General features: G+C 41.5%; 1 protein-coding gene across 4 annotated transcripts in view; it reads right to left on the bottom strand.

Moving 5' to 3' along the window:
- Window positions 1–1,747: 1,747 nt before the first annotated feature.
- Window positions 1,748–16,785, bottom strand: part of slc4a11 (solute carrier family 4 member 11) — a 184,482-nt gene continuing 169,444 nt past the window's right edge. For all 4 annotated transcript variants that reach the window (XM_011490713.4, XM_011490712.4, XM_011490714.4 and 1 more), the window contains 7 exons: window positions 16,047–16,275; window positions 15,634–15,740; window positions 12,792–12,957; window positions 10,982–11,155; window positions 7,570–7,765; window positions 6,190–6,359; window positions 1,748–4,417 (listed from right to left, as the gene is read on the bottom strand). In XM_011490713.4, coding sequence (XP_011489015.2) covers window positions 4,351–4,417; window positions 6,190–6,359; window positions 7,570–7,765; window positions 10,982–11,155; window positions 12,792–12,957; window positions 15,634–15,740; window positions 16,047–16,275 — 1,109 coding nt within the window. In that variant the 3' untranslated portion in view covers window positions 1,748–4,350. The remainder of the gene's footprint in view (window positions 4,418–6,189; window positions 6,360–7,569; window positions 7,766–10,981; window positions 11,156–12,791; window positions 12,958–15,633; window positions 15,741–16,046; window positions 16,276–16,785) is intronic.

Genomic DNA, 16,785 nt, shown 5'->3' with positions numbered 1-16,785 from the left:
CTGGATTTTAAAAGGAGTGAGTTGTGAAGGAATTTGGACATAGCTAATGAGAAAAATGACAACCAAGGAATAAAATGACCTTTGACCACTTCAATGACGCGTGTCGCTAATTTGGATCGCACCAATGGTACCAAAACAATCCAGGACTCCTCTTCATTGGGCTGTAGAATCCATCCATTTTCTAAACACTATAGGGGGTTGCTGGAGCCTGTCCTGGCTGCTGTTGAGTGAAGGTGGCGCACACCCTGGACAGGTCGCCAGCCTGTAGCAGGGCACACAATCACTCCTACATGTACACCAAGGGGGCACTTGACCTGAACCCGTGAAGCATGTTATTGGACTGTGGGAGGTGCCTCGAGAAAACCCACACAATCACGGAAAGAACCGCTGGGATTTGAACCAGCGCCTTCATGCCGGGAGGTGAGCCCTGTGAGTAATCATTGCTCCACCGTGAGCCCACACTTAACCCTTGTGCTATCCTAGGCACTTTAACGTTGGGAGTTGGGTCATCTAGACCCACTAGACAGTGCTCTGAACCTTTTTTCTTCAATGATCTGTGATCTTCACTGGTGTCCCTGGATTACATGAAATCTTTCCACCTTTATCCACCTTTGTCATGGTAGAAATGACACGTCAATGGTCATCTTGACACCATGGGATAGCACAAGTGTGGGCTGCGCGGTGGAGCAATGATTACTCACAGCGCTCACCTCACGGCATGAAGGCGCTGGTTCAAATCCCATGGATTACATGAAATCTTTCCACCTTTATCCACCTTTGTCATGGTAGGGAGAACACGTCAATGTAAGGGTGGGGTCATCTAAGATAGCACAAGGGTTAAATAGTGAAAATGTTGAATGTAAATGAGCGTATCCCTTGTGCTATTCAAGGCACGTTAACGTTGGGAGTGGGGTCATCTGGATAGCACAAGGGTTAAAAACTCCAGTGAAATGAGGAGGATGTCAAATTCCTGCACTGTTTTGGCTTGCATCATTATGGGAGACTTGACCCACAGAACCCAGCAGAGAGTTGAGGACCAACCACTCTGATGCTGATGCGACGGATCAATATGGTCCACTGTCCTACCTGCCGCTGCCTGGGACAGATACCAGAACACCACCATAATGGAAGAGACGTGCATTCTAACATGAGCTTGGAATGAAATCCACTATGGGTCTTAGGAAAAACAGTTTTGAAGTGAAGGAATTAGGGGTGTTAAATAATGGTAAATATCTGTCAGTACAGTGCCAGACAACTGTGGGGACAGAGGAAGATCAGCATATCAGCTATGATGCCTTTATAAACATTTAACAGGACTAAAAGTTTCTTCAGCACAATTTGGATTAAAAATGTCAATGATATAAACAAAATATTTGGGAAACAAAGACAAAACCTTTCAAAGGGTCTATATCATGCAAAATCCACTTTTTTTAGGTTTTAAGTGTATTATAATGTTCATGCCTCACTAAAAACAACATCAAAGTGGATTTCCTCTAAAAGCCCCTCCCAATCCAACAAAACGAGTGGGTCCTCACATTGTGACATCACAAAGTGAGGAACCACCACTTCCAGGAAGGGTCTGTACTGCCAGCTCCGCCCCCGGCTAACACACCCGGCAACATTTTGTCCTCATTAAGGTGCTTCATGCGTTGGAAGCCAAAACCCTCGTTGACTAAAAGCCGTTAGAACAGGAGGTCAGTCAAAGCAAACATAAATTAAAACTGTTTACACACAAGAAGAACAAGCCTTTTTATGTCACTACTACTTTTATTTGGCAAACAGCTTGAGATAGATTCTCATTTTTTAGTGAAGAGTATATATATATATTTATATATATATTTATATGTACTATAGTAAACCAACACATTCTGCTTGATAACCTTTTTTTCTCGTTTTTTTACATATTACAGCTTACAAATATAGCCGATCTTTTTGACAAAATTACAGGTTCTGTTTGACACCGAAATTATATGCTATATAAAAATCCACACTTCATACATTCATAATTAGAAAAAGTAGGTTATATGAAATCAGGAAAAGAAACAAACGAAACAAAACACCACTGTACGCAAGTTTCTTTTTTAACAAATTGAATCAGGAAAAGGCGAGGAGCAGGTATTTCACAGAATAGTTTCTTTCTAAATCCAAAAAATCTAACTCTCTGACAGAAGTTTGCTGCTATTCCAGAATGATCAGAACAGTAAAAATATCAAGGAACAACAACAGTACTGTCACATAAGAGGAAGGATCAGTGAACTTCTGCTCTCAGCCCAAAGTAAGGAACTGAAATGTTGCCATGGATTATAATGGAGATTGGATAAAAAGGAAATCTGCATTGCAAAATGTCCATATTACTTTATTCCTCACCATCTCTTTCTTCCTCCACCAGTGATGTTTTAAGGCTTAGTCCAAGGATTATGCAAATGCTGCCAAGCTTCCCTTTCATGCCTCACTATCTCAGCATGAGGCATCTCCCTAAATTGGACATCTTTCTCACATCTGTAGGACAAAGTTGAAGAGAGCTGCACGAGGGAGCTGCCATTCGAATAGCGAGAACGCGGTGACGCTGTCGTAAAACTGTGAACACCTCTTTGACAGGATCAACTGTAAAATAATTGAATCAGCAGAACAGTTTTTTTTTCACTCCCACAAGGATGGACTGAAAAGTTGCTGCCTTAAAAATGCAGCGAGCCAGTCATTGCTTCAGCGGCGGGAAACCCAAGTCTCACCCTTCCAGGTTCGGTTTCATGCACAGTATTGCTGAATATTCAGTGTTGCATTTGTTTTCCGTGAGAAGCTGCTGTTGGACTTGCTACCTTGCTTTTCTCTGGTAGGATGCATGTCGGCTTGTATCAAAAAACCCCAAGGAGACATGCTGGAAAGCAAACCAGGGCTTTGAATTCTTCTTTTTTTCTTCCTTTTGAACCATAGATAACTAGAGAAATGTCTCCGTACTGCTGCATTATAACATGACAACATTTGCAAGCACAAATCTAATCAAAACATTTATATAGAAATAAGAGCCTGTTGTTTTCTCTTTTTTTTTCTTTAAATCTTGGAGTTATTGTTCATAAACAGAAACGTTCTTTTCTTTAAAAAAAAAGAGTTTTTCAGCATTTCTTTTCACCTTTAACCTGACGTGTGAACAATGTTGACGTGAGACGACCAAGACTTTGACACGCAAACACTGTAGAAAAGCGATATGCAAGACAAACTGTGGAGGAGACGCTGGAATGTAAAGGATCCGACATAAAGTGACACTTTCTGTCCCTAGGAACGGGGTAAACACACAGTGATATTATTTAATAAAGATAAACTATCATTATCATAAATAAATATTTCATTTTAGTTTGACCAATAATATATTCTGATATTGTCTTTATATATATATTCAAATATATTCCTTAAAACATCTATGTTTTTGGTTTTAAGCTGTCATCCTAAATTTGACAAATACCCGTCAAACGTGCTTTTTATTGACTAATCTCAGTAATTATTCGGTCTGTAAAGCCGTTTTCTGGCCGGGTGGAGGACAGGTCAGCGCTGCGACGCACAGACGGACCACTCTGCTCTTGTACAGTGGCGTTTGTTGGACCAGTGATGTGCCATCAGACATGTCCTTCATAGAAAAAAGGGCAGCTAAAAGGTGCAAAGGGGAGAAAGATTGTTCACACACTGCACAGTGACGGATGTACAAAAGGTTCCAGGCTCACTTTACAGCAGCCAAAATGCAGTGCTTTTAACGGACCCACCCCAGAGTGCTTCAAAGTACTTAAAAACACTGTGTGCGTATGCAAAACATACTCCTATGACTGTGTAACAACACAACGAGAGTGCAAAGTGTCATCGTACGACCGTGGTCTTTCCTGCCTTTTGTCGTTACGTCCCTCTTTGAACAACACTCTGTACACAAGCAGCATCCTTTCCAAAGCATCGGTGAGTACTTTCCCACAGATAGAAACACACTGCAGTGAGGAGATTGTAAAGTGTGACCATAAAAGGTTAGAGAGTGAGAGGAGAACACAGAGGTAAATGGCGCCGAAGCACCCCACAGGGTCAAACGGAGGCAGAAACACACACTTCTGGACGCTCCTTTTGGTCGTTGAAGGTTTCCACTGAGAGATGCTGCCGGCTGGAAAGTAGATACCACGGCCCCCCCCCCCACACACACACATTTCCAGTGCTTCACCTGAAAGAATGTACTTTAAAAAAAATCCAAACAGTACTTTTTCTTTTTTCCGCCTTATAGTTTTGCATCAAAAATATGTCTTTGTTCTCTTCTCTTCTTTCTTTTTTTTTTTTAATCCAGACATCTTTTGGGGAGGATCCAAGGAGTGAGTCCATCTTTTGCTACATGTGCTGGGCATCCATTATGTCCAAGTATTTGGCCTCAATGATATGAGGAAGCACGTTGTTCCTGAGCACAGAAAGGGAATCAGAGAGACATCAGTTCAGGTTATTTCCTCCATTCTTCACAGGGAACATGGTAAATCAGCACATCCGCACACCAACATCTTTAGCTTTAGCAGGTGGAAGAGGGAAAACCAGAGCTGAAATTGTGGATAGCAAACCTAGTGATGCCTTATCTTTTCTACTCGTGCTGGTGGAAACAGCCTTCCCTCTTTTCAGGTGTGTTCAGCAACTTTCTATTATTTGGTCTGAATGTTTGCTTTCATTGGGTTAAACAGTTTCCCTATGAAATGATGTGGTTTTAACAATCGAACTGATTAATACGTTTCTACCATGATTGAGCTTGATGCGTCAGAAGGAGCCTTTTCTGTCTAGATGAACACGCCTGGAGATAATCTGGACTTTTGTTGGCTCCCAGCAAATGTTATGTAGGCCAGCCACGGACCAGATGTGCTGACCTTGTGGTTGTGGTCCGAATGCAACAGAACAGCTCTGACACGAATTAAGCACACAAATCTGTGCTGCCGGGACACATCAGAACACACCTCCATCAGCTTCCCTCAGAACGCTTTGTTTACCAGCTTCCTCCTACCACCGCCTGCCACGCCTGCAGCACGGACGGACGGATGGACAGACGCACATATTTAAAAGAAAAGGATTGAACTATGAAGCCTTTTGTTTTGCTTTTGTAAACTGACTGTCCCTGCCCCACCAAACACACGAACTCTGCCAACTTCAAGTCTTCCAAAAGCTCAATAATCTCCCATCAGCCCAGGTGTCTCTGTTAACCAGCAGTACAGCAATACCTACACGGGAGGAAAAAGAAATGAACAAACTCATGGATGTCCCACATCAAAAGCTGTTGTCGTGGTTTACTGAATGTCTGCAGAACAGATTGGGACCATTGCCCAGCATTCCCTTGCTGGACGGAACTAATATCCAAGCCGCGGTCTATATAAAAGACCTTGTGCAGCCGTACACTCCCAGCAGGTCCCTGAGATCCTGTGACCAGGGTCTGCTAGTTCAACCCGGCTAAAGTCTAAAGGTGACAGAGCCTTTGTAGCAGTGGCTCCATCCCTGGAACTCCCTTCCTCTCAGCCTCAGATCTGCAGACTCAGTGTTTTCTTTTAAAAAGCAGCTAAAAACCTTTCTTTTTAAAATGACTTTTTCTTAATTATTTTTTATATTCTGTGCTTTACTGTGAAGCACTTTGTGATTTTTATCTTGAAAGGTGCCATACAAATAAAGTTTATTATTATTATCATTAATAAAATGTCAAAACTCTGAGGCTGAACGTCTTTCAGGATGGCGGCTTCGTGACACTCATTAGCCTCGGCACGAGGGCTGCCGCCCCAACAGGAAAACGGTGTCAGATGAAGCGCAGGAGATTAAAACAAACACGGCCGCAGATGTGAAACAATGAAACTCAAGAGGGAAAGTGAGCAAACACGGAGTGAAAAGCACCAGCCAGAGGTTGCATGTGGAAAAAGACAAAACATCTGGAGGTGTGGCAAAACAATCTGTGTCTACTCTTTTTTCTGTCACGTTCGGTAGAAATTTGTTGCAACCTAATTACTCTCATTTTAAGCCCTATCAGCAATTTTATCGAAAGACAGTGATGTCTAGAAAGATTTATGGCTTTGCAAAATGCAAACAAGCACAACTTGACTGTAATTAAAAGTCTTCTTTGCACTGATTGGATAGATGCTGCTAATGTCTCCTGAATGTCCCCCTGGTTTCAGAAAAGGATTTTCTCTGATGAAGTGACCACGGTCATACCTGATTGGGATTAGGAATATCATGACCAGAGGGAAGATCATTTTCATGTACGGTATGGGGTACATGCCAAACGTGCACAGCACCAGGAGCTGCATCATCTGAAGGAAGGTGAAGTAGTGGATCTTCCTCTGGGGTACTTTGCGGATGTAGTGGGTTGGAGGGTAGGATGTCTGCGGGGGGGAGAGAGAGAGAGAGGATCAAGACAGATTAAAGTACAATCCCCCCCTCTGGCTCCTTTTCCTCACTGTCCCCAAGTCTCCTGAAGTCTGAAATAACTGATTATAGGAAGCGGCCCACACACCTCTAAGAGAAGCACTCTGGGTTTCAGAACCCGTCATTCAAATGCAGAACAGCAAGGGCCGATCGATTAGACCTGCAAACTCCAACGCGTGTTTGATCGTTGTTTGCCTGTTTGCTATTAGCCGGATTGCTAATACCTAACTTAGTGTTATCTGGTTTAATACTCACATTCTTCAGCTTACTAGTGAGTAAACTACTGTGTTAACCACCGGCTTTCCAAACTACTCCAAACTTGCGACGTAACTGCTTCTCCTTAGCTAAACACAGCTGGCCATATTGGGTTACATATGAGTTATTGATTACTCCCTATATCAGAGTCAGAACCTCTGTATTTTTAATTTCTCATGGGTTCACACAGTCATACTAAACAATCAGTAACTACAGAATATTAACTTGGATGAACTTTGCCGTTTTTAACCAAACTGAAAGAAACATCCAGATGTTCCAACGTGTGTTAGTTATATAAGGCTCTTCCATTATCCCTTGTGCTATCTTAGATGACCCCACCCTTACATTGACATATTCTCCCTACCATGACAAAGGTGGATAAAGGTGGAAAGATTTCATGTAATCCATGGACACCAGTGAAGATCACAAATCATTGAAGAAAAAAGGTTCAGAGCACTGTCTAGTGGGTCTAGATGACCCAACTCCCAATGGTAAAGTGCCAAGGATAGCACAAGGGTTAAACTACATAAAAACCCAACATGGGTTTCAGAGGGCAACTATTTCCACTTTCTACCATTTGGAGGCGCCATCGTGTTTTTGTTTTTGTTGCTGTGACAGAAGAAAGGTTAAATCAGACACTCCTGATATAAAAACAGCAGAAATGAAATTCCTTTTGGTTCCTCTCTGAGAAAAACTACCTGATGAATGAGACATTTCTTATATTTAAATTTATCATCAGCTAATTTGCTGTTAGAACTGCGCCCCGATTTTTAGAATCACACCCACAAACAAGAAGAGATTGAAACAAACATTTCAATTTGCGAGTGTGGAGTTACTCAGGCGCCTGCTTGATGGGCTCCGTCCTGCGGGGACGCACACATGGAAACCCTCACGTCAGCTCACGCTCCTCACCTGCTCCTTCAGGAGGAGAGCCATGCGATCACACATCTGGTTTCCGTCGATGGAGGTGAGAGCGATGTAGAGGAAAAGGCCGTACAGCACTGGCTTGGGGATCCATTGCAGTGGGACGGGAAGCAGCAGCAGGGACACGCCGATGAAGATGTTTGCAGCCAGAGATGTCAGGCGGGTTTCCTTCACCTGTACGATGCTGAGGAGAAGCACGCAACAGCAAAACAGATAAAGACAAGAGACAACATACATGTTCTGAGACGTGTCAGATATGCTTGAACTGTGTCACAGTTAACAGTCTGATGCTGCGTTTTTTAACCAAACATTATTGGCACGTCGAATCCGCGTTGGATGCCTCTACTGTGACAGGCGTAGAATTCAAAGCTCAGCGCTTGTTGGATAAATGCTATAAAGCGTTCAACCCATCGTTTTCCTGTTTCTCTTTCTTTGTTCTAGTATCTTCCGCCGTTTTTTGCCACTTATCTCCTTCTACAATGTTTCAGCTATTTAAACCATTCAACTATTACAATGTTCAGCTCTCTCAGCTTTTTCCAGCTTTGACTTTTGGTCCTTCAAATCCTTGAACTTTTCCAGATATTCCAGGATTATATGGATTTTTGCCTCCATTGAAATACTTGGGGGATCCTTGGTGCAGAAGCTCATTTTCATTCAGCAATACAGCATTCAGCCCTGCATTTTTCTCTGGACATGCAGTTCCTTCTAGTTCAGACATGTGTTCATGAACTAGACCAGTGTTTTCCAACCTATTTTGACCCACGGCACACTTTAACCTTGACAAAAATCCCGCGGCACACCAGCATCCAAAATAAAAAATAAAAAGAGAAACTCATGGTCTGTATTGATCTACAGCCCCTCTGCAGTCTCACATGTATTTTTGTGATAATTGTGGCAGAAAAAGCTGGAAGCTGCAGCTGTTTTTTCAAAAAGATGTAATAAAAGTTAAGTTAGAAGATTTAAAAGCTGTTTGATGTGTGTTCGTTGTTGTTTCAAGACGTTCAACAAGTAAGACTCATTGTGCGCTGAGACGCTGCCACTTTAACCCAATGCATCCTGGGCGATGTAGTGCAAACAGCCGCCGAATGCCAGACAGACTCTCGTCTCTGAGCTTCATTGTTTTGTTCACTTTTTCCATGATCTGACACCAGATTCTGTAAAGTGTTACACCGCTAAAGACGAGCTTTAGTTGGTATTTTTGTTAGAACTGAGAGACTTTGTGAGCAGAAGTGTTAGTGAAGACTTTAACCACTTCTAATTGGTCGGACTGATGACGTGTGATTAAGAATCCAAGAATGATTGGTGGAGACAGTTAAGGGGGCGGGACTTTTCCGAAAACAGCTGAAGCTACGGCTAAATCGCTGTACCGTCATTCATATCAAAATGTCTTTAATAGAATCAAATAAACACAAAGAAAAAATAATTTAAGATCTTTCATATTCCTAACTCCTCAGTGTTTTATCAGGGCCTGTTTGGATGAACACAGAGCTGATATCCTGGAGATGGAAAATGTTTTTAGATCAGTTAATGAGGGTAATTTCCCACGGCACACCTGACCATCTCGCGGCACATTGGTTGAAATACACTGAACTTGACGCTCCTGATGCGTGTGGGAGGAGCTACTGTTAAACGTTTAACCCTCATCACTACATGGAAGCAGTGTGTGTAAGGGCTGGGCGATACATACATTTAATCGATTCATTTGAATTTAGACGATAACTAAAGAGTTATAGGTTCAATCCCCAAAAGAAAGACTAGATTACAGTTTGAGGCTAATAATGCAGAGATCCAGGTCATGACAGTTTTTTTTCTCTGCTGCAACAGTATGATGGTCTGTTCTCTGCGTGAAATTCTCTGTCTTTTCTCTACACTTCTAATGAGTCCTCTTTTTTAAAGACTTTGGCTAAATCCGAGTTCTTCCCCTACCCCTTTGGCTTCTTTCTATCCCTCCAAGGTAGGGGCATTTGGAGGGGTAGGGGTGTTGGAAAGGTCGCGAGGGTAATCCGTGTTGTGGTCTGTGCTCTGAAGCACAGAAGTTTACATTTAGGTGTAAGTAATGACTTGTTGTTTTAGTATGATGTTTTCAAGTAATAAAACCGATGCCGTTAAGCATTCTCCGAGCGCTAACGTGGATGACCGGCGACTATTGATGATGTCATCCAGTGGGAGTGACATCCGGATTAGAAGACGCCATTTTTCGGTAACTCTCCGTTTAAAGGAGGGGTTAAGAGAAGCCTGCGGGGGCAGGGGAAGAATTCAGATTCGGCCTAGAGTCCTTCTTAGATTCTGTTATTACATGATAGAACAAATAAACTTAAATTCTTAATAAATACTATATTTTTATATTTTAAATAATTAATAAACATTCTAATTCCTCTCGTGCAGCTAGAATTTGTATCTTTCTAAAGACTGTCAATGCAGTCTCCCGTGCTTAACTGCTATATTTAAACAAAGACAGACTGAAGCGCGTAAACACAGTGACACCTGGTTTTCAAACTCATTAAGGTCCAGCACCAGTCTTTAGGAGCCCTTTTCAATGATTAACTGTACTATAAATAACTATTTCTGATCATTTGAACGAGTTTCATTTTTATGCTGAAGATGTTGTGGTTTATTTAATCAAAAATGAGCGTTGTTCAAATCTAAACTTAAAACATTTCTGTTTAGCCGTGTATATGACTGAAAGGTCGTATCTGCACTTTTCTTTCCTTTCCTTCCTTTATTTTTAAATCAATTTTCAAATATTTTCTTTTCTTTTAACCCTTGTGCTATCTTAGATGACCCCACCCTTACATTGACGTGTTCTCCCTACCATGACAAAGGTGGATAAAGGTGGAAAGATTTCATGTAATCCATGGACACCAGTGAAGATCACAAATCATTGAAGAAAAAAGGTTCAGAGCACTGTCTAGTGGGTCTAGATGACCCAACTCCCAATGTTAAAGTGCCTAGGATAGCACAAGGGTTAAAGTAAATTATACGTTGATTATTTTTATGATGTATTGTGATTTTAATGCATTTTTCTGTTTTGTGAAGCACCTTGAATTACTTTGTGTACGAATTGTGCTATACAAATAAACTTGCCTTGCCTTGCTGCTCTTAAAAAAACCAAAGGATTTGAAGGATTTACTATAACTAATCGAATCTTTGGTGTCCTTTCACTTGTTTTTTATATAAAACTGGACCCTCAGGTGAAACTTTGACATTTGAAAACATTAACAATCCTACTACACAGACTTCAACTCACAGTTTTCATGAACCGTCACATCTTTTATAAATATTTCTGTTGCATAATCATCGGGTTCAGATTGAACATAGCATGTCTAGGCTATAGGACTCAGTGAGTGGTTCGACCCAGCACCTGCTTGGCGGGACACGGTTGGGGTAGACAGTAACTCACGTCTCATAGAGGTGGCCGCCCTCCACGCGCTGCTCCACAAAAGCCAACTGCCGCACATGAAGGGTGGAGTGAGGAAAGGCAGCATGCATCCAGGGTAACCCAAGGACCGACATCAGTATGTTAATGAGCCCAGAGAGCATCAGGTCCCAGTGATACGCAGTACCTTTAAGCAACCTGAGGAGCACATGTTTTAGACAGCTTAAGAGCCTGAAACACAATGAGCCACAATACACAGAATCACAGATAGAATAAAGAATAAACAAAGAACATTCCCCCCATGTGCACACAAACACAATGGAACATTCTGCACACAGGAATAGAAAGTCTAAAAGGAATGAAAGCGGAACCCAAACACAAATACTGGATCTGCTAGAGCTCCTTTAAACAAACACTTTTTAAAATTTAATGCAGAAAGACCAGGATGAACTTTGAAATGACCTTTAAAAAGCTGCAGATTATGTGTTGTCTTTGCAACAAGTGATGGTAGACTGCCGTTGTGCGGCTTCATAGCATTGTGCAAGCTAGCTTGTGTGTGTTTTGGGAAAGTGTACCTACAAACTGCAGATGTGCTGTGTGAGGGCAGACTGGAGCATGAAGAAGAGGACCTCTTCACAAATGTAAGCATGGAGGATCACCAGCCAAACATCGCGCCCATGAGTCTAACACAGTATAACAACAGAGTGCTATGAATCAAAGTGGACAGGAGCTTCAGAGGAAAAATAACAAGTCTCCCTAAGTTGAAGACAGTTTTATTGGAAAAGAAGCTTTTGTAAGTAAGTTTTAGATTTAAAACCTCTTTATGTCATGGTGTGTACCATGTCTTCAGTTTAGTTGTTTCTTTAAGTTTTTACTATTATAGCATGTGTGTGTGTGTTCATTAGCAGCTCTGGCGATTAGTTGGATAAAAAAACTGATGAGTCCACAGAACAAAGCCGAACTGCACCAGACTGAGATTCTCGATACTGGACAATGTGCTCATTATAAAATGTTTATCCCCACACGGACAAACGAGTTTACAGGTGAGTAAAAATACCTGACGACCGCTAAGTTCCAGCTCCTGTGAAGTGTGTTTGCTCTTCTGCTCGATCGAAACATCATTTTGGAAGCATTTGGCTGCATGTTACTGTTATTCCAATACTAGGATTCGTATGCAGGGATTTTTGTGCCATTATTCCAAGTGCAATATTCACTGTTTTGAGTGTAAGACGTTAAAGGTAAAAATGATTTTGCACTTAAAAACTCAAAAACACATGCAAACCAAATGTTCACACGAGGGACATTTTCTATCTTCTTCGCCCGAAACAGAGCAGGACACCGCGGGCCACGTCAATAACCAGTCAATAACAGGCATGGACATGAAGGTTGAAAGTTGTTTTGATGTTTTACAGTTTTCAGTTGTTTCGATTGCATGTATTTTTCAGTTTCAGGTGCATTTTTGTGTTTCAAATGAAAACCAATTGATTGAGCACACAAAATGTTACACTGAAAACAGTGAGTGTTAGAATAATGCCACAAAATCCCTCCAAAGATTCTTAGCTGAATGTGTAAAAACCCTCTTTTATTTCAGCTAACGCTGGTGTGTTTTGTCAATGACAAGCGCATCTAATAAATTGCAAGAAAAGTGAAAGGAAAGTATTTCTTTCTTTTTTCGTTGGTTTGAATTTAGAAGAGAAATGTCAAAAATAAAAGCCCTAGTTCTAAAGAGACATTGTGATGTTAAGGCTTTTTTCAGATGTGTTCAGAAAAATCCAGGATAGATCCTTTTGGATGCTTTTACAAAATTATCATTAGGCTTCCATATGAGCTCTACCTGTTCTCTGGGGCATTGGTCAGTGAGACCACAATGTTCTGGTCGATGAAGATGAGGAGTGCCAGGAGGAAGCCGAGTCCCATGGCGCTGACCACATTCATGGCTGACAGACGCTCAAATGGAGCCACGTTGAAGATGGGCCGGTTGTGGACTTTAAACACCGGAACTGATGAGAGGCAGAAGAAGAAGACTCTCAGTTTTTAATGATGAAAAGGTTTAATGGCGGTACCACGGCCTCCGCCAACCCTTCAGAACAATTACAACACTTTTAATTGATTTACTACAATTTCTTCTTTTTTGCAAAAAACATCATCATGATTTCATCATCATCATACATACGACTCTCTCCCCTTAAACACTAAACCTCCTGCCTAATTTAGAGCTGTATTCTGTCAAACGCTTCTGAATTAGATGCAGTTGGTTGAATTAAGGAAATGACAATACCATAATGGATCTATTATGCCATGAATTATTGTCTCTAGAGGTTAAGGAATAGAAAATTGGCCAGACACTTAAATTTAAATACACTTGAGGCTGGAACTCATCCCTGTGCGGTCCCTTGGAGAACAGCTGCTGCCTTGGCAACGTCGGATGGAGGCTCAAAATGATGCAAAACAATACAGCATTAAAACGGAAAATTGCCTGTGCATTGATTGAGGCTCATAAAACAATGAAGGCACCGCGTTAGTGGAAAATCACTGTATTAAAAAGCCAATTCTGAACAAAAACCGTTTCAGATTTTTGCTTCCCTTTAAGAAGGGTTAGAAGAACACAATGTTAGAGATGAAGAGGCAAGTTTCGGAGGACGATGAACTACATTAATTACCAACACGCCTCAAGGCGGTATCAGACAGCTACTCCGTACAATTTGCACATTTTTCAAGTATGAAACTTCAATTTTTTTGTGATACATGCGTGATATACGTAGTCCATGAGAGTTTCGTGCATTTGTCTTGTTTGGTCGGTTGACCATAACGTGGTTCATACGTGATTATTGTGTGAATCTTACGCAATTGTGAGTGATTTTTGAAAGATGCATATGCAAATGTGTCTCTTTCCACGAGCGTTCCACATATGTCCAACAAACTTTTCATGAATGAACCACTGATGTATAACTTTCACATCTCGTTTACGGCGCACATATCAATGAATTTCATATTAAGAGCGCAATGATCATACATCATGCAAGATTGTGTGATGGGTATATAAATAAGCCAATCTTTTACCCCCGCCAGAAGTCTATACTGAATAGGGGTTTCCCATTCCCCCTGTCCGGCTCATCCTTACGGGGGGCCACGTCTCACGTGGGCCGGGGACTGGCGCTGTACAAAAGGCGGCCAGGTACGCCGGGCGCAGATCCAACTCTGGATGCGCGCCGGGGCCTGATGGGGTATCCGGTGCCTAGCACTGATGTGAACCCGGGGAATCCAACTGTTTACCCAAAACACAGCATTGCGAGGGCCAGCGGCGGGCGCTGACCATGGTGCTGACGCGATTTCGGCTCAGTGCCCTGAATGTCAAAGTGAAGGCATTCAATGAAGCGCAGGTTTACCTGTTTTTTGAGTGGTTTATTCGTATTTCTTCTGTGGTTTTAACGTGGTTCGTTCCTGATTTATTGGTGAAAATTTCATCTAAAGACCACAACTTATCTCACTTTGTCCATATGTGTTCATGTATGACCAATTTTCACCTGCGCAATGAGCGCAAAATCTACGTAACAGATGTGAGACACTGCCTTTTGATCAACTGATTTGTGACAAGGAAATGTGGGAATGTTTTCCAATCAGGAAATTGTGAGAAAAGGATGGAGAAACTTCAGCTTTCTGTCACTGGTCTCCACAAACAATATTTAGGTTGAAACGTCACATTCAATGACATCACAGTTTTTAAAAATTGGTTATTTGAACACTGAGCTGATGTCTATTGTCAACGGCCTCAAATCTTTTTTGCTTTATGAATATATAAAAAAACAACTTTTATTGTTTAACTTTTTAAATAAATTCAGTGGCAAAAGATTAAAATAATGACTTTTGTTTATGTTAAACAGTACTTTGCTAAACCCTCTATCATTATCAGGGCCATATTTGTGTGGGTTTTGGTCCACTCGTCCCCATTCTGTTGCTCCACCTCGATGTTCTGGATGATTTCAGCTGCTCTGGACTTTTTTTAAAGTTTTGTTCTGTTACTCTGACCAATCAGGTTTGCTGCTGCCCTTCTGCTGATTGGTTTAGTAGATGATACAGTCCGGATCCATCTTACTGCTGGACAGGTGAACTTGTGTTTCCTTCAATAACAGTTTTCCACACATGGAGGTTCATGGTCCTCTACCTGAAAAACCAAATCACCACTTTTTTTCTCCCCTTCTCCCACATTTGACAGTTGGCAGCTGGGGAGTCTCTGCTGAATTGTTGCTTTTGCTTTTTGCCAGACACGGTGTCGGGCAGGGAGGCCAAAACAACTCCTCTTTGATCCCATGTGTCCACATGGATTTTGTTGCAGACGTCCTGTGGTTTATTCAGATTTTGTTCTTCATGTTTTGCTCAGATATTGGTGGAGCATGACTATAAATGGGTATAAAAAGACGTAACACACAGTTGCAGTAGCCTGACCTGTCTGAAAAAAGACTTCCAATGTTTCAAAAGCCTTTTATTGACTTTGCAGACGTTTTTGCTTCAGAGTAAAGATGGCTCGATTTTATAGATGGTTTTAGCAATAAATTCAAAGGATTTCTTCAAGTTTTAACTTTTGAAAAATGTAAATTGCATATAAAGACATGTAGATTAGTGGGATACATCATGAATAAAAACGCATAAAGTGGAATAAAAATGGAAGTGGTACTAACGCTCAATGTCACTGAAGATGTAGGATCCGATGAAAGAGAACAAGAGCACAGAAATGGGCAAGGCGCAGTCCGACAGCACCTCTCTCACTTTGGCGTGCAGGAACGGGCTACGAGGCGGCGGCGGCGGACACACAGAGAGGGAGACAATTGTTAGAGGAATACGATTACTGTGGACAAGACAAGGACAACTGCAGTCCTGACACTGCTAAAGTACCTCACTCCGCCTTCCTCCTACACAAATAAATTGAGCTTTGAGGTTGATTTGATTACTGAGAGTAATCAGAAGTAAAGTATTAATGCTTATTAAATCACTGCTGGAACTGAGGCTTTGGCAGAAAAGTCACCTGAAAACATTCAGCCTCAGGGCTGTTCTTAGTGCTTCCTTTATCTAAACATGTTAGAGTCTTCCATACCTCCTCTTGAACTGGTAGAGGGTGTATCCCATCCATAATGTCCCAAGCATCAGCAGCAGGCAGAGGACGGGCCTCTCCCGGGAGCACTGGATGATGGTCTCTGGCAGTGCGTTGAGCATCAACCTGGCTGCCACCTCGCTCCTGTTTCCCTCCAGCAACTCCCCGCCTTGACGAAAGTCCTCTAAGCTTCTGTTGGTTGATGTGGGGGCGTTGTAGTACCTTTGAAAGACTGAAATTACATCCACGTTATTCCTGTTACTGTAAATGCACACCTAGCATGTTCTCATCACAATGACAAAAGGCATTTATAATCTTAAATCTGGCTTGGTGCACGACTCTGTGCTGCAGTCCAGCTCAATTTAAAAAAAAGAAACCCTTATTTTCAATCAAATTTGACATCAATTGATTACGTCTTTCAACCACTACTGCTGCTCTGACTACATGCAAAATAAGCATTTTATAAAAAAGAATAAATTATATCTTTAACACAATTGACTAACTTTAATAATCCTAAACATTATCCAAATGTGTCTTTTAAAACTACTTAAATCCCTGAAAAACAGCTAAGAAATAAGGAAAATATCAGTGAGTAACTTTAAGTGGTTGAATGCTATAAATCATTCAACCATTGTTTTCCTGTTTCTCTTTCTTCATTCTATCATTGTTTTGCCGCTTAACTCCTTCTTCAATGTTTCAGCTATTCTAACCATTCAACTATTCAGATGTTCAGCTCTTTCAG

The sequence above is a fragment of the Oryzias latipes genome, chromosome 22 (assembly GCF_053564925.1).
Source record: "Oryzias latipes strain Hd-rR chromosome 22, Olatipes_Hd-rR_3.1".
Taxonomy (NCBI): domain Eukaryota; kingdom Metazoa; phylum Chordata; class Actinopteri; order Beloniformes; family Adrianichthyidae; genus Oryzias; species Oryzias latipes.
The sequence above is the reverse complement of the archived record's forward strand: the minus strand, read 5'-3'. Positions and strand labels throughout refer to the sequence as shown.